Raw genomic sequence first — 25,670 nt, forward strand, 5'->3', positions numbered from 1 at the left:
CATTGCACAAGGGAGGGAACTCCCTGATCACAATTGCGGGATGACTTATCTCGTCTGATCTGGTAAAGCTTCTTGCAATCTCATTAAAATCAGACCTCAGTTCTCGCTACCGCTAAAAAAAGATCTGAGGATATCCCATTAGGGGTCACATCAGAACGACCTTTCATCCGACCAATCAGAGCATCGCTTACCAGATTATGAAAGTGACAGTCGGAATGTGATTTCTGATCATGCAGCCTCGAAAACGTTAACTCCGAACGATAGTTATGGGTTTAACGACTGTATCTATACAATCTAGACCATCTATTAGACATTCCAGAATGTTCTTTTGTTCAGGTTTCAAATTTGTAATCGAGAATGTGTCAAAATATGTTTCGAAGCGTGGTCGCCAATTTGAAATTAGTGCCGTAAAGCACGAGAAAGCTGCCTTCTGATTGGTCATTCCATTGGTCGGTCAAAGTTCGCGCAAGGTCGTTCTGACGTGACCCGCGTAGTAGGATGTCCTCAGATCTTTGTTTAGTGGTAGCGAGAACTTTTAATGAGATTGAGCTTCTTGGAGCTTGCGCTTCCTCCAGTTGTTCATATTTGTACAAAGGTATTTCGTCTATTGTCAGGAGATGGAGTGGAGTGGAGTGGAGTGGAGTGGAGTCATTCGGATTGTTGATATTTTCCACGCAAATGCGTTTATATGCCCAATTAACCCTTGAAACAGATGCATGTACACAGGGCTTTGATTACAGACAGCTTCGAGTATAGACTTGACTTATACCCCGTTCACATGCACAACATTTACTCACATAAGTAATTTTGCAGATGTGTAACTATACATATGTGGGTCTATGCGTTCACATGAAAAACAATTAATGTGTGAATGAAGTATGCATGTAAATGGTGTAAGGCACACATATTCATCAGTCTTATCACGACGTTCAACATGAAATTGTTTTCCCCAAAAGTCACATGAGAAGAGATTTATGTCACAGAAATCTTCACATGAAGCAATATGTGTTTGATTTAAGCTGCACATAATTTGTTCACTCCTTGAAACCCAAAGGAAACACGGTCCACCCAGCTCTCAATGTCCGGATAAAAGTCGGCATCGCTGTGTACTGAACAGTGAGTGAGTGAGTGAGTTTGGTTTAACGCCGTTTTTAACAGTATTCCAGGCATATCACGGCGTGTCAGCTTAATGTGGGAGGAAAGCCCGAAGTGATGCAGGTCTCAGACGTTTACCACTTCAGTGAAACCCACGAGCACGGGTATGGTGCTGACAAACCTAGAAACATAATTGCGGCGAACCGGGATTCGAACCCACAATCATAGGTTTCTGGCGTGCCCAAGGGACGCAACTCTGCACAGCGAATCGCGGCGCCTTAGACGACTGGGCCACCCGTGCCCCCGTGTACTGAACAGCGTCAACTTCAGAATACACAAGTGTGGCCGGTTTTTTTGGTGTTGGAAAATCAACAGCTATATTATATAGATCATCCTCTGGCAGCATACAGCAACTTCAAGTCAGCAAATGCAAGACAAATACACTGAATTATGGAGGCGATCACCATGACATGTCCTACATTAAGAAAGATACTTCCCAAAAAATGAAGTGTAATGTTATTCTGAAGGAAGAAATATAAAGACTTACACCTCGTCAGCAATATAATTGTTATAACATTGCAGACTGTGATTGATATGATGGGAAAGATTAACTGTGATGAACACTTTTGTTTTTTTTATAATATTTCTGGTTGTGAGGCTCAAACGATCCAAGTAAAAAAAACTACCAGAAGTCCAAAACATTACAACATTCAACTTATCACTCAGTGAACACTGATGAACACAATTTGGTACAACAACATTGACTTGATAGATAGAAACAATCGTACCTATTTTTCATATATTTTTGTGTTTCAAATATTCTGCCAATAAAGCCAAGTTAAACAAATGGGGTGACTGACATTTCACATTTTCCAGTATCTATGTGGACCAATCTGTTTTAAGATTACTGGTCTAGAATAATGTGTATTGGCTATTGTCCAATGAATCAGTGTATTTGCATGCCGAACCCTTATACATTCGATGCAAAATCAAGACATGTTGATATTTCAACAAAGAATTATTTTCCTAAAGCAACAACTGCTAATCCTTTGGTTATGTTTAATTTTCATTGGTGAGCATCTGTTGTATTTTCTAGGAAGACTTTGACCCATAAACTGAAAAAAAACCTATTATCATACATTACTTTGTTATGATATTATATTCAATATCAATTCAGTATCATGGCTGATACCATAAATGTTTAAAAAAAACTCTCTTTTGTACGGCATTATCCACACTTAAAAAACAATAAATAAGCTTTAGATTTATTCAATAATTTTATTACCAGGTCATGATTTCTCTCAAAATATTAAACATTCTTGTCAAATGTTCTCAAAAGCCAAGCCTGAACAAATTACTGTGAAAGTGTGAATTGGAATATTTTCAACAGCATGCACTGTCACTAGTGTCAGTATCTAGATTCACGCTGAACTTTATATGAGAGTCCAACGCTGTTCTGCATCACCATGTTGATGACAGTGGGTCCTATTCCAGCAAGTGTCCAGTGTACATGGTGTATTCTGATGGTCACGGAAATCATTTACAGAACCAGTACTTCAGATAAGACTTTAATATGCTCACAACTGTATACACAACAAGAGTTGTTCCTTCATAGGCAATGTATTGCTTGACCACAAGCTTGGCCATGAAATCTGTTACAGTCCGAGTTGCTTTCTCCCCTCAAACATGGAAAGCTGGTCCAACTGCAAAAGATAGATAACTCTTATGATAAGATATAATATATACTTCTAAAATACCAACAATTTCTTGCAATGCCTACATCGAGATATAATAAATAAATTAAGCATGTACATTGTATCATCAACTGAATATGCTAAACAAATGCTAAATGGGGTTGTTATTATCAAGTCTATTCACATCATACAGAATGCATTTAAGTGAGGTCACCTTTCAGAGATCTTAAAAACAAACACTGCAAGGATTTAATCATCATTATTTACGAATTAGATCAATAGTTTGTTTGTGAAAAAAACCTGATTTTTCCGTGTACATAACATTATGATCATGATATTGGCACATATCTTATATAGAACGTTCTCAATAAAGAACGTCAGTAGGCACGAAAGGACGTTCACAATAAAGAACGTCAGTAGGCACGAAAGGACGTTTTCAATAAAGAACGTCAGTGAGCATGAAAGGACGTTGACATTAAAGAACGTCAGTGAGCACGAAAGGACGTTGACAATAAAGAACGTCAGTGAGCACGAAAGGACGTTGACAATAAAGAACGCCAGTGAGCACGAAAGGACGTTTTCAATAAAGAACGTCAGTGAGCACGAAAGGACGTTGACAATAAAGAACGCCAGTAAGCACGAAAGGACGTTGACAATAAAGAACGTCAGTGAGCACAAAAGGACATTTTCAATAAAGAACGTCAGTGAGCACGAAAGGACGTTGACAATAAAGAACGCCAGTAGGCACGAAAGGACGTTTTCAATAAAGAACGTCAGTGAGCACGAAAGGACGTTGACAATAAAGAACGTCAGTGAGCACGAAGGGACGTTTTCAATAAAGAATGTCAGTGAGCACGAAAGGACGTTTTCAATAAAGAACGTCAGTGAGCACGAAAGGACGTTGACAATAAAGAACGTCAGTGAGCACAAAAGGACGTTTTCAATAAAGAACGTCAGTGAGCACGAAAGGACGTTTTCAATAAAGAATGTCAGTGAGCACGAAAGGATGTTGACAATAAAGAACGTCAGTAAGCACAAAAGGACGTTTACAATAAAGAACGTCAGTGAGCACAAAAGGACGTTTACAATAAAGAACGTCAGTAAGCACGAAAGGACGTTGACAATAAAGAACGTCAGTAAGCACGAAAGGACGTTGACAATAAAGAACGTCAGATGGCGCTGCAATTTGTAAGACTGTTTTAGAAAATAAGCAATCACGGACGCCGAGGCGAACTTTCCGCCATATTGGATAGTGTTTACAAAGTCACGTTTCACGTATGCCGGTTTTGAGACGCCTATAACATCACATATATTTCACACACAGCCGCGATACATAAATCCCTGAATTACGCGTACATGTCGGCATCAATTACAACTTGTCTTTGTCACAAATATAAACAAGCGAAATAAATCTGGTTTGAAAACGAACGCTGGTGCCATAGAGGAAAATCGATTTTCTTTATTTATGTCAAGTTATCTTTCCTAACGAATGTGTAACGTTATACGTATGCATACAAATCTATTTGATATTTATTTTTGACGTTCAGATATTAGACAGCATTTTGTTCGCACACAGTTTCCGAAAAGCTGTTAAATAAATATAGAATACTAAACGAGCTCCAGCGTAATACTAATTTTATGAAACTCGTGAATAGTTGTGGTATCTGACGAGCAAAAGGGAGTCAGATACCACAACTATTCACGAGTTTCATAAAATTGGTTTCACACGGGAGCGAGTTTAGTATTTTATTTATTACTTGCCATTTATAACGTTTTTTTAGAATTATACTGTTGAGTAAGAATAGGCTGACACCTACACGATCCGCGGATTAATCCAATTGAGTTTAATACAATAAAACTTCAAACTTTGTCTTTTGTACTTTGTAATTTTTAACCGAATGGCCGCCCATACCAGAGACCATATCTATTTTATGGTCTCTGTTACACAGGCATCCCTATAAGTCTCTTTGAAAAAAACATTATTATTTAGATATAGTACAAGTATTGACAAAAAATCATAACAACTTCTATTGCCAACATGCACATTATAGGCAGACAGACTTTTCTTTGCTTTGATTTTGACTGTCGAACGCGCAGCATAATTTCTAAGGTAAAATTTGTTAGCGCTCTTCGTAATAATTTCATAGTGGGTTGCAAATCATTCGCACTGACCTTCGAACCATTCATCCGGGGGACTTTATGAACCGAAAGTACGTTTCTTCGAAAGTCGACAAGAGCTTGACAGAAGACGAGATTTCCCTCGGACAATTGAGTCATTATTGAAAACTTCGAACAGGTAGGTTATTTGTTATGAAGAATCTTCATGTTACAATTGCAAACAGTTTGTACTCGCCATACGTTTAAGGGAGGCAACTCTGGATAAGTGTTAACATATGTTGGCCTCCCACTTGCACAAAGCGATTGTAGACTAAGATCATTGTAAGCTACAGTCGAAACTTACGATTGGTCCGGACCAATCCTGAAAGGGGCACTGATCTGAAGCAATGCCCCGGGAATGGTTGTTGCCTTTGTTATTGTTCCCCCCCCCCCCCCCCCCCCCCCCGTGATTACCCGGATGATATATAGCAGAAACCTAGACTAGCGCATTTGTCACTTTTATTGATAGTATAAGGGCGTATGGTCACATTGATCTACAAAATGAAATACAGTTTTGGAACTAATAGGGAAATGTAGGTATCTTTGTGGGTAGCATCGGTAATGGTGACGAAGTTTTGATAAGTCACTTGCTTGGTAATTGTGCGATTTTCGTTTACATTATTTTGACTTGCAACACAAAGTAAATATTTCTCCTGAGCATTGCTTATTTTATCGTGTTTATATTTTTACAGTCAAAATGTGCAAAATTTCACTTAGGAATTTTATTAAACGCCTGATTATTCATTTATTTTAAAAATTGACTGAAAAATATGTCCATCTATATTTTTATGACAAAGAATTCAAAACATGTTTATGTTTAATATGATCACCAAGAGACTGAAAATGTTACGATGAAAAGTACATTTCTATATTGTTTGGCTTCTAATCCTACGTAATAATCTATTATGATGTTTTTAGGCCCTTTTGATCGTCATAATCAATTTTAGTCAATCTGTTAATGAAATGGACAGATTTTTCAGTCAAAATATTTACACATTTTATAAATTACCTGAGAGAATCAAATTTTGCAAATTGACTGTAATATAGACACGCTCATAAAGGAAAAGATTTGTGAAAACAACGTCTATCGTGCATCGAAGAATTTTCCAACCAAGACGTAGGGGAACAAGAATGAATCTGTCCAATGCTACAGCAAATGAAGGAAAATGCAAATATCATAATTACAACCGGGTGCAGGCTAAAACGGCACCGATTTCTCTGGCGATAACGGCACTGCATTTGGCGAAAACGGCTACCATGTGTCGGGCGAAAACGGCACCTCTATTTTTAATAATGATAAGAACGATTTTTGTAGTAATATATATGGTTTATTAACATGGTATTTGGTGTATTTACATGTTATTGGATGTATGTGATTATGCTATTCTGAGAATTTATACAATAGCATTATATAGTTTATTTTATTATTAGTAGTACCTCGAAGTCCAAAGTCCCCGGCTGTTTGGGGCGCAACAGTTCCCGGGTTCAGTTCGCCATGCGAATGAAGGTTGATACTGGCGATACTGCGCCCGATTTGTAGATGTTTTCAACAGCTTGTTCCTTTACCTTAAACTTAATACGTTCAATTACTCTACTGTAACAATAAACTATTCAACATGTAATTGAGAGCTTATTGTAAATTACCGAGAACAATTACACCAATCAGTTATAACAACAATATCAATACCTCAACTCGGACTTGAATTGCTGTCAACACTGTCCTGGTACCTGGTTTGGTACTCTCATTTCTTCTGCATCTTCTGATTGGAAACTGACATTAAAGTTACCGATCACCTTTTCAATGATCGGATCTACGCATCTCGAACAGCGGAAAGGGAAGTCTTCTTCTGTCCGGCAAATTTCTTTTTTTAAGGGCCACAGTTATCACATGATACAGCATTTTGATTTTTTCTGACATTCTTCTCGCATGCAACACATCGAAAGGCCATTATGAATAATTGTGATCTGACAGCACCATGTTTGGCCTCTTAAATACAGTTTCAGCTTAAATTGAGTAAAAGTACTTAAAACTTTAAAGCGTATAGTTTTTTCACAATAAGTTAACTGCGCCTACCTATCAGTGTCGGCGAGTAAATTGGAGAAGGAGTCTAATTTCTTAGTTGTTTTATGTATGTTTATTATCATTTATTTGACAAAGGTGTAAAAAAATAAGGTGTCGTTTTCGCCAGGCAATAGTAGCCGTTTTCGCTTGAGTCGAGGTGCCGTTTTTGCCCGGTGACATTTTGCTGAGGTGCCGTTTTCGCTATAACCCATTACAACCTACCAAATTTATGTGTATTATTTTAGGCAGCTTCCTTGTTCGAGGAATGTATCCGTGAATATCCACACAAAGGAACAATATCCCACACGTCTGCAGCTGTACAAAGAAACTTATTCGATGTCACGTGTCTCTATAACAATCAAATATTGTAAAATATATATATCGTTTCGGGATATTATAACCCATGTTCATTTCTCAACTGATCACTTAGATTATTTCAGGTGTTTCACATGGGTGTCAAATCTCCAAGGTCAGCTGAGAAAGCCCACGTGACAACTATTTTCATAATTTCCACGGTTCCTAAAAAAATCCTTTGAGTTAGATAACAATGAGCAATCAATCAACGTATTATCGGTTAACCCTTTGAACAAAGTATGTTGTTTTTACGTCGGCACTTCACGCCATGATATGAGTGTATTCACTTTGTTTCACTTTTGACATATCCACTGTGCAAGATAACAGTAATTAATTAATCAATGTATTTTCTGTTAATCTCTTGATGACTAGGAACGATCCGTTGATTTAGAAAAAAGTAAATCAACTGAACATTCATCTCTTGCTGGACTACCACGTGCATACTACATAACACACATTTCACCTCACTTCAAACCGTGATTTAGATTGAATAATTATCCCAGACACAATAAATGCCAAATGGGAACCTTTGTCAGGTATGTTGAGAGGTGCTACCATTAATCATACCTGTAATAAATTCATTAACTGTGCATCAAGTGAATGACAACAAATACACAAGTGTAGGGTTATACCAGAAAACGTGGAAGATAATAATGGAGTAGTAATCGTATTATCGACGCAATCCGATATCCGAAAATGCTTTTACTGCATGGATACTATTATTACAATCAGGGGTATTTCCAAATAACGACATCCGATGAGCTCCACCATTCTTTTTGTGTTTGTTTAGGCTGAAGAAATTAATTAAATTGCACGGTCAACCAATCAGTGTTCAAAAATGAGTAAAACAAATATTGCCTCCAAATTTATTTAGCTGTCCTTGAAGATAGTAGCCCAGTCTCTTGTCACGCTCAGTTGCGTTGCGTATCATCCAGGTACTCAAGGGGAAAAAACAATAACAAAGGCAACAACCAGTCCCGGGGAATTGCTTTAGATCAGTGCCCCTTTAAGTAGCTAAGATCGTTGTAGTCCCTGAATAAACTTTACAAAATGGCATCCAAGACTTGGTCTGTTTCACATAAATAATCTGCTTTACGTTCAAACATTGCCTCCCTATTTTGATTTTGAACTTTATGATTCGAATCTACACTTTAACAACATGAAAAACGCACCACACATTCAACGTCAGGAATATCGTTAATTGCAATAGTTAAGCATATAACTATCGATTCGATAGCTGAAAGGAATATTCCCATCCGACTAAATGCTGAAGGAAGTGTGAAACAACATACCTTTTCGCTAAACAAGGGAAGACCTAAGTCGTCTGCAAGCGATTTGTAACGTCCGTGACCTTTTGGATGAATCAAGGGCAGCTAATCTTAGTTCATACTCTAGATGGGAGTGGTTTCCCTTTGTATAAGCCCGTAGAGCACAATCTACCTTACCCAGTGTATTAATGTTGTTGAATCGCTGAGCTCCCGCTATATTTCTTTTGGGTCACATTCGTGTCAGTTATTTTGTCTTTCGTTTATCATTAAATTTAATAGACAAATACAAGTTGTAGAGCAAAACCATACATGTTTCAATCTAAAATCGAGTTGGACTGGGATGAGAGGTTTTAATATCTGAATTTAAAAGAAATAAAATGCAAGTATTCATCAAACAAGCAAATACACATATGAGACATTTGAAATTTGTGTGAAATATCCCGTAAATAGCAAACATAAATATCACACTTTTAAAAAATAATTATCAATATAATTAATACTCATTGAATACATATTAAACAACTGCTTTCTCGAAACATTAATAATATTCATTATTCTTATTTCCCGTCCATGCATTCTTGAAATTCTCCGTCTTTCTGTTTTGAAAAGGTAGGCATAACATCCTTTGTTATAGCAATGAAACAAAAACATAAAGGATATATTTCGGATTTGACGAAAAGCTCCCCCAAATAGATGAAGATCGTACATTTATGTGCTATGTTAGGACATATTATTATTATTCATTTAAATTTTCATAGTAATTACATCACTAAATAATGTATATATTCGTATTTCAATACTTTTGATAAAACACGATTACGGTAGGTATTTCTCCAGAATGGATCTACGCCGCTTTTAGCAATATTCCAGCAATATCACGGCGGGGGATACCAGAAATGGGCTTCACACATTGTACCCATGTTGGGAATCGAACCCGGGTCTGCAGTGTGACGAGTGAACACTTTATCCACGAGGCTACCCGACCGCCCCTCAGGCCTTTGTGATATCCCCATGCAGTTGTTTATTGCTGACAGTCTTCTCAACGATTGCAGGCATGAAAAGCACTCACTCGTGCTTTAGGTTATGTTACGTGCCTCAACAGTCTTAACCATACCAGTTATCTCCCTTTGTTAAATGATTACCCTGTAGTTGTACATAAGTGTGTGATATCAAATGGTCGGCCCCTTAAGGGAGGGTCCTGATGAGGGGGGTATTCATTAATTTTTCAGCTTAGTCAGCAAAACGGTCGCGAATCAGTTTTCTGTATCATTTTGAGTCTGTTAATTTGAAAAGTATTTTAAAAGGTATTATATTTTTCATAACTTTGTGTATTAACTTGGTATCTATACATGCAGTACTGCATGAAGGAAAGCAGAACTTTTGTGAATCATTCACCTTAATAGAAATCCAATACTAATAGTTGTGTATGACATCTATGAGATTTTAGCACGATTACGATAAATTGTTTTAATTTAAGCTGAGCATTTATTTATGGACATCTTATGGTAAAAAAATTGACTCGTTTTATGTTTATGATTGGTTTTTTTTTCTGTTGTTTTACACTAAACAGTACAACCCCCATCAGGAGCGTCCTTAAGGGGTTTTAATCATGATCCTAAATTTTGAAAATAAGGGACATCATCTGATTGCAAATTCACCCCCATTATGTTTCTAGGTTTGTCAGCATCTGCCTGTGCTCATGGGTTTCACCGAAGTGGTAAATGTCTGACACCTTCATCACTTCGGCCTTTCCTCCCACATTAAGCTGACACGCCGTGATATAACTGGAATACTGTTAAAAGCACACACTCACTCACTCACATTAAGGGATGAATATATTCCATTGACTGGTGCCAACTTTCTGTTTAGGTCTAGACATTGCAGTTAGAACTCTGTGTGAAACGCTCATGTTGTTTCAGTGTAATACAGGTCTTTTGTAACTCCTTGATTATAGTACATAGTGAAATTTGAGTTGTAAACAACTTGAATCAACTATGCTTGTCCTAAGAGGCGACTAACAGGATCGGGTGGTCGGGTTTGCTGACTTGGTTGATGCATGTCATCGTATCTCAATTGCCTGGATCGATGCTCATGATATCAATCACTGGATTGTCTTGTCCAGACTCGATTATTTATCCGCCGTCATATAGGTGGAATATTGTGGCGTTAAACAACAAACATTGTGGCATTGAACCCAATTCACTCACTTCCAGAAGAGTTCAGTCCATGTGATTAGGACAAAGAGAGTGTTAAGGGATTGATCTTTGAAGTAACTCCTCCATATACCTTTCATTCAGTCAGTAATCATTAGTGATACAAGATCAATTGTATCGGTACATAAAAGTCATTGTGATTGAGTATGTAGTGGACATGGGTTTTAATAGTCTCTCTCTGTTTTTAAGGTAACAAGGTATGTCTGAAGAGCCTGAAAATGGTGGTGGCAAGGGAAGGGGGAAGAAGAAAAAAGGAGCAACTCCTGGTGGACCTCCAAAGGGAAAACAAGATCAAGGGCCGTCAAGAGGGAAGCATGGTCCATCTCAAGGTCCAACAAGACCAGCTGCTCCACAAGGGTCTAATCAAGGACATCCTCGTGGACCAGGAGGTCATCAATATGCTCGTGGATCACCACAAGGAGGTTATCAAGGTCCTCCACAAAGAGGTTATCAAGGTCCTCCTCGTGGACCCCCACCAGGAGGTCATCAATATCCTCCACAAGGGCCCCCACAAAGAGGTTATCAAGGTCCTCCTCGTGGACCCCCACCAAGAGGTCATCAATATCCTCCACAAGGGCCCCCACAAAGAGGTTATCAAGGTCCTCCTCAGGGACCCCCACAAGGAGGTTATCAAGGTCCTCCTCAGGGACCCCCACAAGGAGGATATCAAGGAGGCCATCAAGGTCCAGGTTCTGGAATGGCTTACAATAACCCCCATCAGTCTGGGCCATCCTTGAGCGGCCAGGTGCCAGGTTATGATGCAGGTGCTTGTTTTATGCAGCCTGGATACATGCCAGGACCTGGCCCTCATGGCAATATGCAAGGTCAAGGCTATCCTGCTCCAGGTTCACATAACTTGTCCGACCGTGGGGAACGAGGACGGGAAGGGGAAAGAGGTAGTAGAAGAGGACAAAGAGGTGGAAGAGGAGGTGGGGAGGGGAAATATGATGATTCAGGTAGAAGAGAGTTTGGAAGTCAGTCTTCTCTCAATTCTGATAATAGAGGAAGAGGCAGAGGAAGGGGGCAGCCATTTCGAGGAAACCGTGGAGATAGAAGAAGGGAATATGAATCAAGAGAAAATCTTTCCAGCAGTACTGCAAGCATACCATCCATTCTTGACCTTGACTTACAAACTAGAGAGACTAGCCAGACTCATGGTGATGATAGAGGAAGAGGAAGGGCAAGAGGTAGAGGAAGAGGTAGGGGTAGAGGCAGAGGTGAAGGCAGAGGTGAAGGCAGAGGCAGAGGCAGAGGCAGAGGCAACAGGGGCAATTCCAACCGAGGACACTATTCCCGAAATGCCAATTTGAACAGAGAGGTATCTACAAGTACATTGAGTGTGGCATCATCTGTTGATGCATGGGAAGATGAAGAAGAGGATGAACAAGATGAACTATTGCAAATTGTTGAGTCATATATAAAAAAGAAGAGAAATCGAAGAAGACGCACTAGGGATAACAGTAGAGACGCCACACCTTCTAAGAGTATATTTGAAATTGATGATGAGGGAAATGCTGTTGCATCCGGATCTTCGGAAAGTGCTTTCAGAGGCTCGTCAAGGTCGAGAGGTAGTGTAAGAGGAAGAGGGGTAAATGTTCACATGAGAGGAAGAGGTAGGGGTGGGTATGTCAGAGGAAGAGGAGGAGTCAGGGGTAGAGGAGAAACACATCCTGAGAAGTCAGAGAAATCAATTTCAAGAAGCCGATTGTCAATGCAGCAGGAAGAAGCAGCAGGCCAGACACTTGAAGAAGATGAGGCTTATTCAACCACTGATGAAGATGCCAAGCCTGAGGTTCACTACAAACCAATCAGTGCTAAGAAGAAAGGCCACGTTCCAGCAAAGTTTGTAACAACTGGCAAGTTTAATAAAGCAGGAAGAGGGAAAGTATCAATTAGGAAATCTAAGGTGGCATCATCTGCGATATTTGGCAGCCTGTTAAAGAATATTCCCACTGATCCAGGAGAGGAGCTGCCTGGAGGGTCTGGAGTGAATGATATTCTAATGGGACTGCTGAAGAAGTATGATAGTGGCAGCGAGGAGTGTCTTCTGGATCTAGAGAAGACCAGTGAACTTGTTGGAAGGGAAGGAGCCGTTGGAAGAGATGATGGTTCAGGAGAAGCTGCAGAAGGCTTGCTGAAGAAGAAGAAAAGGCTTAGGAAGAAGAAAACTCCTGACCGAATCAGAACTAGCAGTGAAAGAAGTAGTGCTTCTGATGGAGGCTGTCAAACTCGGGAAATGACCGCAGGATCAAGAGCTGATGAGGATGAAGATGAAGAAGTCAGTGATGTACAGAAAGCTTTCAGAAATTTGCTGACTCAGTTTGGTGGTAGAGCAAAGATGACTGAATTGTTGAAGCAGGAAGAAAAGTTTCCAAAGTCTTTCTTTGACCCTGACTGGCTACAAAAGCATGGCAAAAAGTTTCTCATATTTAAGAAAAAGGGATTGATAGAGTATGTGTCAGCGTACTTTCGTGAAGCAAAGTTGTGTGTATACTATAACAGTCCAAAAGGCTGCACCAATCAAGAGTGTGAATATTTTCACGTGTGCAGTGGCTTTGTTACAGAGTCTTGCAAGCCACACCTTCAAAAATGCCCCCGCACCCACAATTTCTTTGAGAAAGAAAATGGTGTATTAGTTGCAAAGCTTGGCCTGAAGGATTTTAAAAATAAGGAAATTGCTAAAATTGTACGCTGTACAGTTCCTGAGACTTGTAAAGAATATAACCAAGGAACCTGCCAAGATGATTACTGCCCTTTTCTTCATGTTTGTGATCAGTTTCCGTGCAAACGCAAGTCATGTCAGTTGGAGCATGAGTGCCTCTCCTCAGTCCACAACAAATGGGTCTTGAGTTGCTTCCGTATTGTCCATTTCAAAGAATACAACCTCATCAGAATGGTTCTTGGTAAAAACAAACCAGTGGAGCTTGCATCGACTCCTAGTGTGTCATGTGGACAAAAAGAGCCCAGTCTCACAACTCAGATTGAACCGACTGCAAGAGCCCAATATGAACCTGAAAGTAGGGTTCACAATGAACCAACCCCAAGATCACAACATCAACCAGCAATTAATCTTGAACCATTATCCAGAGCTCGTCCTGAACCGGCATCAAGAACTTACCCTGAACCAGCTCCAAGAACTTACCCTGAACCAGCTCCAAGAACTCGCACTGAACCATTATCTAGAGCTCCCTCTGAACCAGCTCCAAGAACATACCCTGAACCAGCTCCAAGAACTTACCCTGAACAAGCTCCCCAAGATCGATATGAACTTGATCCTAGAACTCACACTGAACCAGCTCCACAAGTTAGGTATGAACCAGATCCTAGAGCTAACCCTGAACAATCTCCGAGAGTGTACCCTGAACCAGCTCAAAGAGCTCGGTATGAACCAGCTCCAAGAGCATACCCTGAACCAGCTCCACAGGCTCAGTATGAACCAACTCAAGGAGCTCTGTATGAACCAGCTCCAAGAGCGTACCCTGAACCAGCTCCACAGGCTCAGTATGAACCAAGCCAAGGAGCTCGGTATGAACCAGATCCTAGAGCTAACCCTGAACAATCTCCGAGAGTGTACCCTGAATCAGCTCAAAAAGCTTGGTATGAACCAGCTCCAAGAGCATACCCTGAACCAAGCCAAGGAGCTCGGTATGAACCAGATCCTAGAGTTAACCCTGAACAATCTCCGAGAGTGTACCCTGAACCAGCTCAAAGAGCTCGGTATGAACCAGCTCCAAGAGCATACCCTGAACCAGCTCCACAGGCTCAGTATGAACCAAGCCAAGGAGCTCGGTATGAACCAGCTCCAAGAGCGTACCCTGAACCAACACCAAGAACTTATCCTGAACCAGCCCCTCGGGCTAGGTATGAACCAGACCCTAGATCTCAAACTGAACCAGTTCCACGAGCTCAGTATGAACCAACTCAAGGAGCTCGGTATGAACCATACCCAAGAGCTTACCCTGAACCAGCTCCAAGAGCTGAACCAGGTCCAAGAGCTGAACCAGGTCCAAGAACTTACCCTGAACCAGCTCAAAGAGCTGAACCAGTCCATGTAACTCACCATGAACCAACACCTAGGGTTTATGAAGCAGTCCCAATGGCTGAGCACCAAGCATCACCTCGTGTTGAAGCAGGCCCTACAGGGAGTGTTGTAGAGATTGGTGAGGGTCAGTACCTGTGTGAGCAGCACACCTGGGACACCTGTAAGAAGGGGCATGCATGCCCCTATTACCATGCCAGTAGAAGAATGCCCTACCAGTGGCAGGTGGAACTGAAAAAGGACTCCTGGACCAACTTCCCTGACATGTCCAATGAAAGATGCGAGAAGGCCTTCTGCAATCTGGAGTCGAGTGTGAACAGGATGTTTGTAAGACATTTTCAGTATTGTCTTCTTTTGTTCTATGAACAATGAGAATAGGTCCCAAGCTTGTCTCCTCAGGGGGTTCAAGACAGAATAGGTCCCCAATACCTCATGCTTGTCTCCCTATGGGGATTCTAGGCAGAATAGGCCCCCAATACCTCATGCTTGTCTCCCTATAGGGATTCTAGGCAGAATAGGTCCCCAGTACCTCATGCTTGTCTCCCTATGGGGATTCCAGGCAGAATGGGCCCCCAATACCTCATGCTTGTCTCCCTATAGGGATTCTAGGCAGAATAGGTCCCCAGTACCTCATGCTTGTCTCCCTATGGGGATTCCAGGCAGAATAAGCCCCCAGTACCTCATGCTTGTCTCCCTATAGAGATTCTTGGCAGAATAGGCCCCCAATACCTCATGCTTGTCTCCCTGTAGGGATTCTAGGCAGAATAGGTCCCCAGTACCTCATGCTCGTCTCCCTATAGGGATTCTAGGCAGAATAGGTCCCCAGTACCTCATGCTTGTCTGCCTATGGGGATTCTATGCAGAATAGGTCCCCAGTACCTCATGCTTGTCTCCCTATGGGGATTCTAGGCAGAATAGGTCCCCAATACCTCATGCTTGTCTCCCTGTGGGGATTCTAGGCAGAATAGGCCCCCAATACCTCATGCTTGTCTCCCTATAGGGATTCTATGCAGAATAGGTCCCCAGTACCTCATGCTTGTCTCCCTATAGGGATTCTAGGCAGAATAGGTCCCCAGTACCTCATGCTTGTCTCCCTATGGGGATTCTCGGCAGAATAGGCCCCCAATACCTCATGCTTGTCTCCCTATAGGGATTCTAGGCAGAATAAGCCCCCAGTACCTCATGCTTGTCTCCCTATGGGGATTCTAGGCAGAATAGGTCCCCAGTACCCCATGCTTGTCTCCCTATGGGGATTCTAGGCAGAATAAGGCCCCAGTACCTCATGCTTGTCTCCTTATAGGGATTCTTGGAAGAATAAGCCCCCAGTACCTCATGCTTGTCTCCCTATAGGGATTCTCAGCAGAATAAGCCCCCAGTAGCTCATGCTTGTCTCCCTATGGGGATTCTAGGCAGAATAGGTCCCCAGTACCTCATGCTTGTCTAAAGTTCTGACACTTGTTCATACTGCACATGGTCGGGTAGCCTAGTGGTTAAAGCGTTCGCTCGTCACGCGAAGACCCGGGTTCTATTCCCGACATGGGTACAATGTGTGAAGCCCATTTCTGGTTTCCCCCGCCGTGATATTGCTGGAATATTGCTAAAAGTGGCGTAAAAACAAACTCACCCACTCACTCTTCACGGGTAATATTGTGTTTCAGCTGAGCAGCATTATTGTTGATATTAATCTGGACATGATGACGGCAAGACTGACCCTCAAAGACCCGACCAGCACAGTGGTCACAGACGATGTGAAGGTCCGCAGACTCTCCACGAGGTCCTACTGTGAGGGGGAAGGGGTGTTGTCCTACTTCACCAACTGGTGCTGGTACTGGCTGGACAACGAACTCAGGTGGAATCTATTTGAGCCGGTCAGTTCAGGAGAGCTTTGCTTTCTTTGTTCTTTTTTGTTAAATATCTTGGTCGGTTGGTAAAAATAAAATATCATTTCAGATTTCATTTCAGTTCTTCCAAAGTTTGATTGCAGCGTTTAAATTTGGACTAGTCCTGTAGTCCTTGCCAAATGCCCAATAGTAAAGGTATCCTAAGGACTTGTAGATATTTGCCATTTTTAAGGGTTTTGCTATATGTTATCATTACAAGGACTAGTGGACTAAAATTGTTAGTTTCTACCCCTGGATAGTTGCATGTTTACTAACAATCTGAAGTATGCAGTTTTTTTCTAAAAGGCATTTACCGTATTCGACATAATAAGCGCCCAGGGGGCTCTAAAAATTAGAAATAGGGGGCTCTCACTAGAATATTATTTTGGTGAAAGATAAATACCGTTATTTATGCGGAAATATTTATGTACGACAGATCTATTTTTCCATAATTCAATTACCCCTAATTAAGGGTGCATATAACACATGAGTGCTTATTATACGCGAATAAATAAGTCTTGTGTACATTGATCAATCGGAAGGGGTGCTAATTGGCATTGTTCACTAGCCAATATATTAGCAAATATCGCCGTGGGCGCTTATTAGAGCGGGGCGCTTATTACGTCGAATACGGTAAGTAGAATGAATACATGCAAGACATAAACCTGTGAAAGGTTTCTTGTGTTCTGTTATGACCTACTTGTAACTGACGTTGTTGTGATGGAAGTTTGTTGTTGTTGATTGTTGTTTAATGCCGCACTCAGCAATATTCCAGCTATATGACGGCGGTCTGTAAATAATCGAGTCTAGACCAGACAATTCAGTGATCGATATCATGAGCATCGACCCATGCAATTGGGATCGATGACATGCATCAACCAAGTCAGCGAGCCTGACCACCCGATCCCGTTAGTCGCCTCTTCCGACAAGCATAGTCACCTTTTACGACAAGCATGGGTTGCTGAAGACTTATTCTACCCCGGAATCTTCACGGGTCTGTGATGGAAGTGAAAGTTAGTTTGAGTTCCTGAAATAGAAAAATATGTCAAACTATGTTTTTAACGAACACGCTTTTAACGAACTGACTGATGTAACAAACTTATTTTTTAGTCCCGGCTCTTTGTTGTAACAAACTCAAAGGGACCACTTATTTTTATTTTTTTACGTTTACATGGCAACAAGTTGGATTAGAGTTTTAATATAGGGTGGGTTCACTTATGGAGTATAACAAATAAACTGTTAAATATTTCCTTGCCAAACATTGCATGTCTATATATAAAGCACATACTGAACTGGTGCCATTTGAAATTAAGGGGTTTTAGAAATGTTTATTTTAGAATTTCCATTGCAGCTATTTTGACATGAGCAAAGAGAAATGTTGGGTCAGTTATCTGGTTTGGGACTATAGTGTGTTAAAATGGGCGGGGGATATAGATGAGTTTGTTGACTATACACTTGGTTAGTTATTGTTTCTTGTAATTTGTCATTTGTTTGCATAAAAAAAACCACAGAAACACACTTGTTTTACTTTCCATTTCATATTGATGCGACCATGGTGGATCTTTTGTGGGTAAACAATGTATGCTTCTTCAAGAACATTCAACTCTTGACTCATTACATACAGAATTGCACATTTACTTGTGGTTGCTTTACAGACAGTTGCCGGGGGATATGTCATCTTTCTGTTGACTTTTGTTTTACAGACCACTGTCATATAGTTGGAATATTGCCAAGTGCAGCGTTAAACAACAAACAAACAAACAGTCACAAACAAACAAACAGTCTCAAACAGATCAGTGTTGGTCGACTGGGGCTGCTTTCTTCACTTGGGTTGTTAGAACAGCACTGGTCATGTAGAATGTTTCTAACCTGTAGCTAGTGATGGACATTATAGTGATTATTCATAAATGTATCGAAACAGAAACTGAGGACCATGACCCAGTGCTAGCCCAGACACAGTGATTTGTGTGACATTGAGATCATTTTGATTTATTATCATTTCGAAATTAAATTGTAAAATATTTTCTTCAATTTCAGGATAAAAGACAGTACACGCTTGAGAAGAAGCTGCTGTACGGTCAGTCAGAATATTATTTTGAAAATGTGCTCGAGAATAGCATATTCCATTACAAACTAACTTTCGCAATGAATGGAATGGTGCAGAAGAACTTAGAGACTGGAAACGTCCGTCGGGTCATCAGGCGGCCTTTATTTGTAGCCCCGAGAGACGTGGAGGACAAATTTGTTCTGTAAGTCTGGTAGATATCCAATCGAATTAAAAGATGAAATCACGTCCGCTGAACCCTGAGCAAACAGCCGAAATAATAAGCACCCAGGGCGCTCTCAAAGTTAGAAATAGGGGGCTCTTATTAGAATATTATTTTGGTGAAAAAGAACTGAATTGAAAGATCGTAAATTTCGTGGTTTATGCTGACAGCCCGAAATTTTATTATACGACGGATATTTTTTTTCCAGAAATTAATTTCCCATAATTAAGAATGCATATAACATACGTATCATACACGAATAAATAAGCCTGTGTACATTGATCAATCAGAAGGGGGTGCTAATTGGGATTGTTCACTAGTCAATATATAAGCAAATATCGCCGTGGGCGCTTATTAGAGCAGGGCGCTTATTACGTCGAATACGGTATCCCTTTTGGGTGAAGATGCCACGGTGCTCAGAAACAACAGGGTGTATAAAATATCCACATCAATATAATAGTGTAGCCTGTATTATTTCTATTCAAAATAGTCCGAATATTCTCATATTTTCATAGTACCATAATCAGATATGCTGGTCTGAATGTTTGACTCTTTTGTGCCGAGAATTTAGAAGCCTCAACACTGATTGGTTGATTAGACAGTTTGGTACGTGTGTACTTAGTAGTGGGGCTCATCATGTGTATTTCGGTTTATGTTGTGTGTTAAATTTTGACCTTTATTTGACAACTGCACTTTGACTTTTACACTCAAACTGTTAGCATCATCTCCTCAGAAACCACTACAACAGTGAAGCTGAAAGTATCCCAACCAATGATGACACCCTAATTTGATTTTCAATATGGCCACCACGGCAGCCATATTGAAGAAATCTATTTGTAGCCATTACTCAGTCAGTTTTGGTAAATGTAAAGAAGTTTGGAATTTGGTTTGTTTGTTGTGAGATTCAACTCATTTCTTACATATTTATTACATTTGACAATTATTTTGGACCTTGTTTGACCTTGTTTGACCTTGTTTTTAAATTCTCTCAAAATGCACTTGTGGCTCTGTAAGCAAAGTAAATCTTCTCTTATCATGTGTCACACTTTTGCATTATGTCACTTTTTGTCAAACTAAACATGGATCTCTCTCCCAATTCCCCCCTTTTTCTCTGGCCACAGGTTACCCAGGCCAGTAATTTATCTAAGGCGATGCATTTCACTGTGCTGAGACGGCTCTCTTTAGATTTTTTCAAATCTATCATTGAAGGTTCCGGAGCTACAGATAAGCAACGTATTTGCGTAAAAAACGCCCCCCCCCTCCCAAATATTCAAAACAAATTACTTTCAATTAACTTGCATACAGAGCTGCTGGCATTAAATGAAAAACTCAAATATACAAAAGCAGCTCACGTATATACCCAATGAAGCTTTTTCAACATGAGTACAAAGGAGCTAATTTCCGAAACACAATTAAGAGCTAATTTACTTTCCGAGTCAAGCCTATAAATTTAGAACAGTTATATACATCTAAAACATTACTTCATAATTTTTAATCTTAAAATGTTCATTAATTATTGGAGAAACCCAATAGAGCCATGAATAGATGAGTGAAAAAATATTGGTTACCCAATAAAAAATGTTAAAACCTAATTAAAATAGAATTCCTAGAGTAAAAAACTCAATTGCTCAAAAACTTATCTGGAGCACTGAGGTTCTAGTGACTACCGTATTTCCTCTATTAGACACCCAGGCTTCTATTTATTTCGGACAAGCCTTTGACCCAGTGTCAATTAGAGGCCTGGCGTCTAGTGGAGGTCCGGCTTCTATTAATACCCCCATTTCACTATGACCACGAATGTCCCGGATCATTAATTGTATCAATTGATCGACCCGGCGTCTACTAGAGGCCCGGCTTCTATTTTTTGCACTGAACAATTGACCTGGCTTCTATTAGATGCCTGGCGTCTAATAGAGGAAATACGGTAGTTACTAAACTTAAATAGTGTTGTAGTGGTCAAAATTTCATCGTTTTCTTTTAGCTTCTAAAAGGGTATATTCATTTTTCGTTTCTTTGCAATTTGTAATATTCCTATTCCGTTTTAAGTTCTAAAATTTGTATTAACTGGTCTTAAGCCACTACCCTTCTAAATATATAACAAGGGGAGGTAAATGCTCTGGAGTCAGTTTTTCAAGCCATGTGGTAGCCAGAAGGCACATGTCCAAGTCGCCAAGCACCAAGTCAAATTTATGGTCTGAAACAATGTCAATCTGTATGTGCAAAAGAGCAAAAGAAAATAGATAAGAAAGAATGAAAGAAACCAAAATAAAGAATTAAGAACACAAGAGACTTGGTTAAAACAAGTGTCTAAAGAGGCATCACACTCATCCTTTCTGTTATTCACTTCTCAGCTCCCACCCTGACCTTCTGCAACAAGCTCCCAAGTTGCCTCACGACATACCCACACACTGGACACCGCTGGACCTGGTCCAGTCCTTCGAACTGGTCAGTCTGGACGTGGAGGCCATGATGTACTTGCAGGTCAAGAGGAGGTTATACGCCACAATGCCCCAGAATCAGTACCGCATCACGGCCATCTACCAGGTGCAGAACCCAACTATGTGGGACAAGCACCTCAGGTGAGACAGCATCATCATCCTGAATGTCATCTCTTTTCATGAGGAACTTGGGGAAAAGTTTGTAAGTGAGGTGAAATTGGGTTTAACGTCGCGTCCAAGATTATTGCTCTTACATAGCGACGTGCATGTGTGTGTTTGTGTGGCTGCTTGTACTCGTCCGGACGGATGCCGATTTATAGTGCTAGCTCACTGAGATACCACGCCATAGTTTTAACACGAATACCCCACTCAGACACAGTATACTGACTCCGAGCCGACCAGTCCTCGTTTTAGCCCCTTAATGCCGAGCGCCAGGCAGGGTAACAACAAGTACCATATTTTAACGTCTTTTGGTGTGATGCGGCCGGGGATCGAACCCCGGACCTTCCGCTCTCCGGGCGGACGCTCTACCACTTGACCACGGAGGCAGTCGAAATGTTTGTAAGTCAGTGAAATAGTGAGAACAGGTTCTCAATTAAAGAATGTCTGAGGATGGGTCCTTTAATTTGGGAAGCGAAGTGGGGGAAAAAGTATCATGTATCAAGTCTCAAACAAGAAGAATTTGTTTCCCGCCAAAACTCTACAGCTAGTGAATATCCTGAATGAAACCATTATCTTTCCAGGCTATAGGGGGGTCGGGTAGCCTAGTGGTTAAAGCGTTCGCTCGTCATGCCAAAACCGCGGGTTCGATTCCCAACATGGGTACAATGTGTGAGGCCCATTTCTGGTGTCCCCGTGATATTGCTGGAATATTGCTAAAATCGGCTTAAAACTATACTCACTCACTCCAGGCTATAATTTGCTATTATTGTTTTTCGAAATTACAAACACTAACAAAATGACCTAATGTATCCAAAAATGGAGGAGGCATAAAAACACAATCTAGTTACTTTATGAAGTACATCCTTGGTGGAAAGGTAAATGAATTTATATTTTTGTAATTTCTTTGAAAATTTATTGTCATCAGGAGGGGCAGCAAATTAATATGTTGTACTGTATGTACATACGATTTTGATTGCAAATTTATTGTAAGTTGATTGTAAGGTAAGGGGAGTCGTTTGAGATATTTATATTTTGTAATGTACATATTGTCTTGGTTGAACAGATATACAAAGTGTAAGCTGGTTAACTCAGTCTAAATTGTTGGTACTTAGGGTTTTAGACCCGTGAAGATTCCGGGGTAGAATAGGTCTTCAGCAACCCATGCTTGTCGTAAAAGGTGACTATGCTTGTCGTAAAAGGTGACTAACGGGATCGGGTGGTCAGGCTCGCTGACTTGGTTGATGCATGTCATCGATCCCAATTGCGTGGGTTGATGCTCATGATATTAATCACCAGATTGTCTGGCCCAGACTCGATTATTTACAGACCGCCGTCATATAGCTGGAATATTGCTGAGTGCGGTGTTACACAACAAACCAACCAACTTAGGGTTTAAGCAGAATCAGGGCCAGTCGGGTAGCCTTATGTTTAAAGCATTTGATCTTCACGACGATGACCCGGGTTCGATTCCCGACATTGGTACAATATGCGAAGCCCATTTCTTGTGTCCCCTGCCGTGATATTGCCGGAATATTGCTAAAAATGGGGTAAAGACATTGTCACTCGATTACTTACCCTTAGCAGAACGGGCACTTAAGAGCTTATATTTTTTATCTACTATATTTTATCAGAATTCTGTACTGGTCTCTCAGTGTTTGACACTGACCCAAATTTGTCATTGGTTGGTTGGTTGGTTTGTTGTTTAACACCGCACTCAGCAATATTCCAGCTATATGACGGCGGTCTGTAAATAATCGAGTCTGGGCCAGACAATCTGGTGATTAATATCATGAGCATCAACCCACGCAATTGGGATCGATGACATGCATCAACCAAGTCAGCGAGCCTGACCACCCGATCCCGTTAGTCGCCTTTTACGACAAGCATAGTCACCTTTTACGGCAAGCATGTGTTGCTGAAGACCTATTCTACCCCGGAATCTTCACGGGTCTCCCCCCCCACCCAATTTGTCAGTGGTCCTAAGTACCATCACATTGAAAAATCTACTGGTCCTGTTGGATCTCAACTAGACACAGTGGTCCTGACAAAAGAACGGTTTGAAGTGGTGTTATTTCATTCCAATTGTACAAGCTCAATGTTTCCCCTAAAATAGCAGTAATAAGGGACAAGTTAATGCTTGTTAGCATCAGAGGTGTATTTGCTGGCAACATCCATTTGTCATAAAAACGATACCTCACACTGAAATTAGATGATACTTACAAGTGAGCATGCACAGTTAGATTGGGAAACCAGTTAATAAGGGTTGTTTAGGTTGCTGGTGTTGCCTTGAGTTTAGAGGTGATCTATCACTGATTTCAAAAGGCATACTAACTTTACTTTCTTTTATCCCCAAAATAACACCAGACCACCATTTATTTAAATTTACTGGTCCTAAAAAAAATAGCCTAGACTGAGACCTGCATCACTTCGGACTTTCCTCCCACATTAAGCTGACACGCCGTGATATAACTGGAATACTGTTAAAAGCGGCATTAAACCCAACTCACTCACACTCTTATTTTCTTAAATTCAGAAGACTTTTCACATGGTATACTAACATTACATTCAATGCAATAATGTAAAGCTGAAAATGAAAGCCTCTTCTGTATTGGCCCTGTTATCAGTGAAATACAAGTCACCTCTACAGAGTCATATTTTGAGATTGGACCTGCTTAATTGGGAATTTGACTGGCATAAATTTTGCTGCAGACTTGGACCGAATATTGCCCTCTGAGCATGTCTTGATAAATCTTTGATATCATTAGCTTTTGCCTGTTGTGTATCAAAAATATCTGTGACATGTTAACAGCACCTGGAAGATCTGGGTTAGAACTGGTCTTCAGCAACCCATGTTTGTCGTAAGAGGCGACTAACGGGATGATGTGGTCAGGCTTGTTGACAAGTTGATGCATGTCTTGCGTATGTCAATGCTAATGATGTCAATCACTGGATTTTCGGGTCCAGACATAATTATTTACAGACTGCCGCCATTTAGCTGAAATATTGCTGAGTGCGGCGTTACACAACAACAACAAACAAACAAACAGCATATAAACAAACTGTTAATTCCAGTTGAATTCTTCATTGTTTTTCTTACCACTTTTATTGCTTTATGTGTAGGCAGTCTCTTCAGTTCCTTTCTGTAGATTTCAGTCATCGGTTACCTTTCAAATCACTGATCCAAATCCTTAAACTGTTATCCATTGAACCATTTTTCAGCCACAAGCGCTCAATGGAACATACTGCTCAGAGAGAAGGCTTGACTGAGCCTATTAATGAACAACAGCTGTTTCATGGCACTGATTCGGAGGAAGTTGTTCGCGGCATCTGCGTCAACGGCTTTGACTTTCGTGTAAGTGGCAAGAATGGTACCGTGTATGGAAAGGGGGCATACTTTGCCAGAGACGCCTCCTACAGCAACAACTACACCAACATCAGGGGCAAGAAGTATATGTTTCAGGCCAAGGTACTGGTTGGTCGCTTCACGAAGGGCACGGCCGACATGACACGACCTCCACCAAGGGCAGGTCACGTGCTGTACGACTCGTGCGTCAATGACATTAATCAACCGACCATTTTTGTCACCTTTGACCAAAATCAGTCGTACCCAGAGTTCCTAATTGAATATGAAGACATGTCGCCAGGGGCAATGGTACCAGCACCCCAACCCACCCACCCATCACCGTCAGCGCAAGTACCGCTGTCACCATCAGCGCAAGTACCGCTGTCACCGTCAGCGCAAGTACCGCTGTCACCATCAGCGCAAGTACCGCAAGCTTACCCTGCGTCCTACAGTATGCCTGCCTACCCCCACCACACATACAATCCTCCTACCCCAACGAGTCCAGGAAGTAGGACACCCAGACTGATGTCGCAACCCAAAAAGTCTTCTGATAGCTGTGCTGTAATGTAACTTAGGGCATGGGAACACATGTCCTACTTCAACAGGACGCACGCATGCATGCACCCACGCACACACCCACACCCACACACCCACACCCACACACGCACGCACGCATGCACACACACACACACACACAC

The 25,670-nt window shown here is 41.0% G+C and overlaps 1 protein-coding gene across 2 annotated transcripts; it reads left to right on the plus strand.

Moving 5' to 3' along the window:
* The first annotated feature begins 4,993 nt into the window (after positions 1-4,993).
* On the plus strand, positions 4,994-25,620 carry LOC139471764 (uncharacterized). 2 transcript variants are annotated; one of them, XM_071254250.1, is made up of 6 exons: positions 4,994-5,085; positions 11,033-15,209; positions 16,541-16,750; positions 18,800-19,011; positions 21,381-21,608; positions 24,849-25,620. In XM_071254250.1, exons 2-6 carry the CDS (start codon positions 11,043-11,045, stop codon positions 25,540-25,542), a joined length of 5,511 nt encoding a protein of 1,836 aa, XP_071110351.1. In that variant the 5' UTR covers positions 4,994-5,085; positions 11,033-11,042; the 3' UTR covers positions 25,543-25,620. The 2 variants fall into 2 exon arrangements, with proteins under 2 accessions (XP_071110351.1, XP_071110352.1); XM_071254251.1 differs by lacking the exon at positions 4,994-5,085 and adding an exon at positions 5,184-5,228.
* Positions 25,621-25,670: the final 50 nt, after the last annotated feature.

Source organism: Haliotis cracherodii, unplaced genomic scaffold (genome assembly GCF_022045235.1).
Source record: "Haliotis cracherodii isolate W230 unplaced genomic scaffold, xgHalCrac1.p SCAF_23, whole genome shotgun sequence".
Taxonomy (NCBI): Eukaryota; Metazoa; Mollusca; class Gastropoda; order Lepetellida; family Haliotidae; genus Haliotis; species Haliotis cracherodii.

Bases quoted from the DNA above. Each gene is read 5' to 3' on its own strand.
- LOC139471764 (XM_071254250.1), top strand. From the start codon at position 11,043: ATGTCTGAAGAGCCTGAAAATGGTGGTGGCAAGGGAAGGGGGAAGAAG. The intron at 15,210-16,540 runs GTAAGACATTTT...ATTGTGTTTCAG, and splicing joins CGAGTGTGAACAGGATGTTT to CTGAGCAGCATTATTGTTGA. The intron at 16,751-18,799 runs GTCAGTTCAGGA...CTTCAATTTCAG, and splicing joins GGTGGAATCTATTTGAGCCG to GATAAAAGACAGTACACGCT.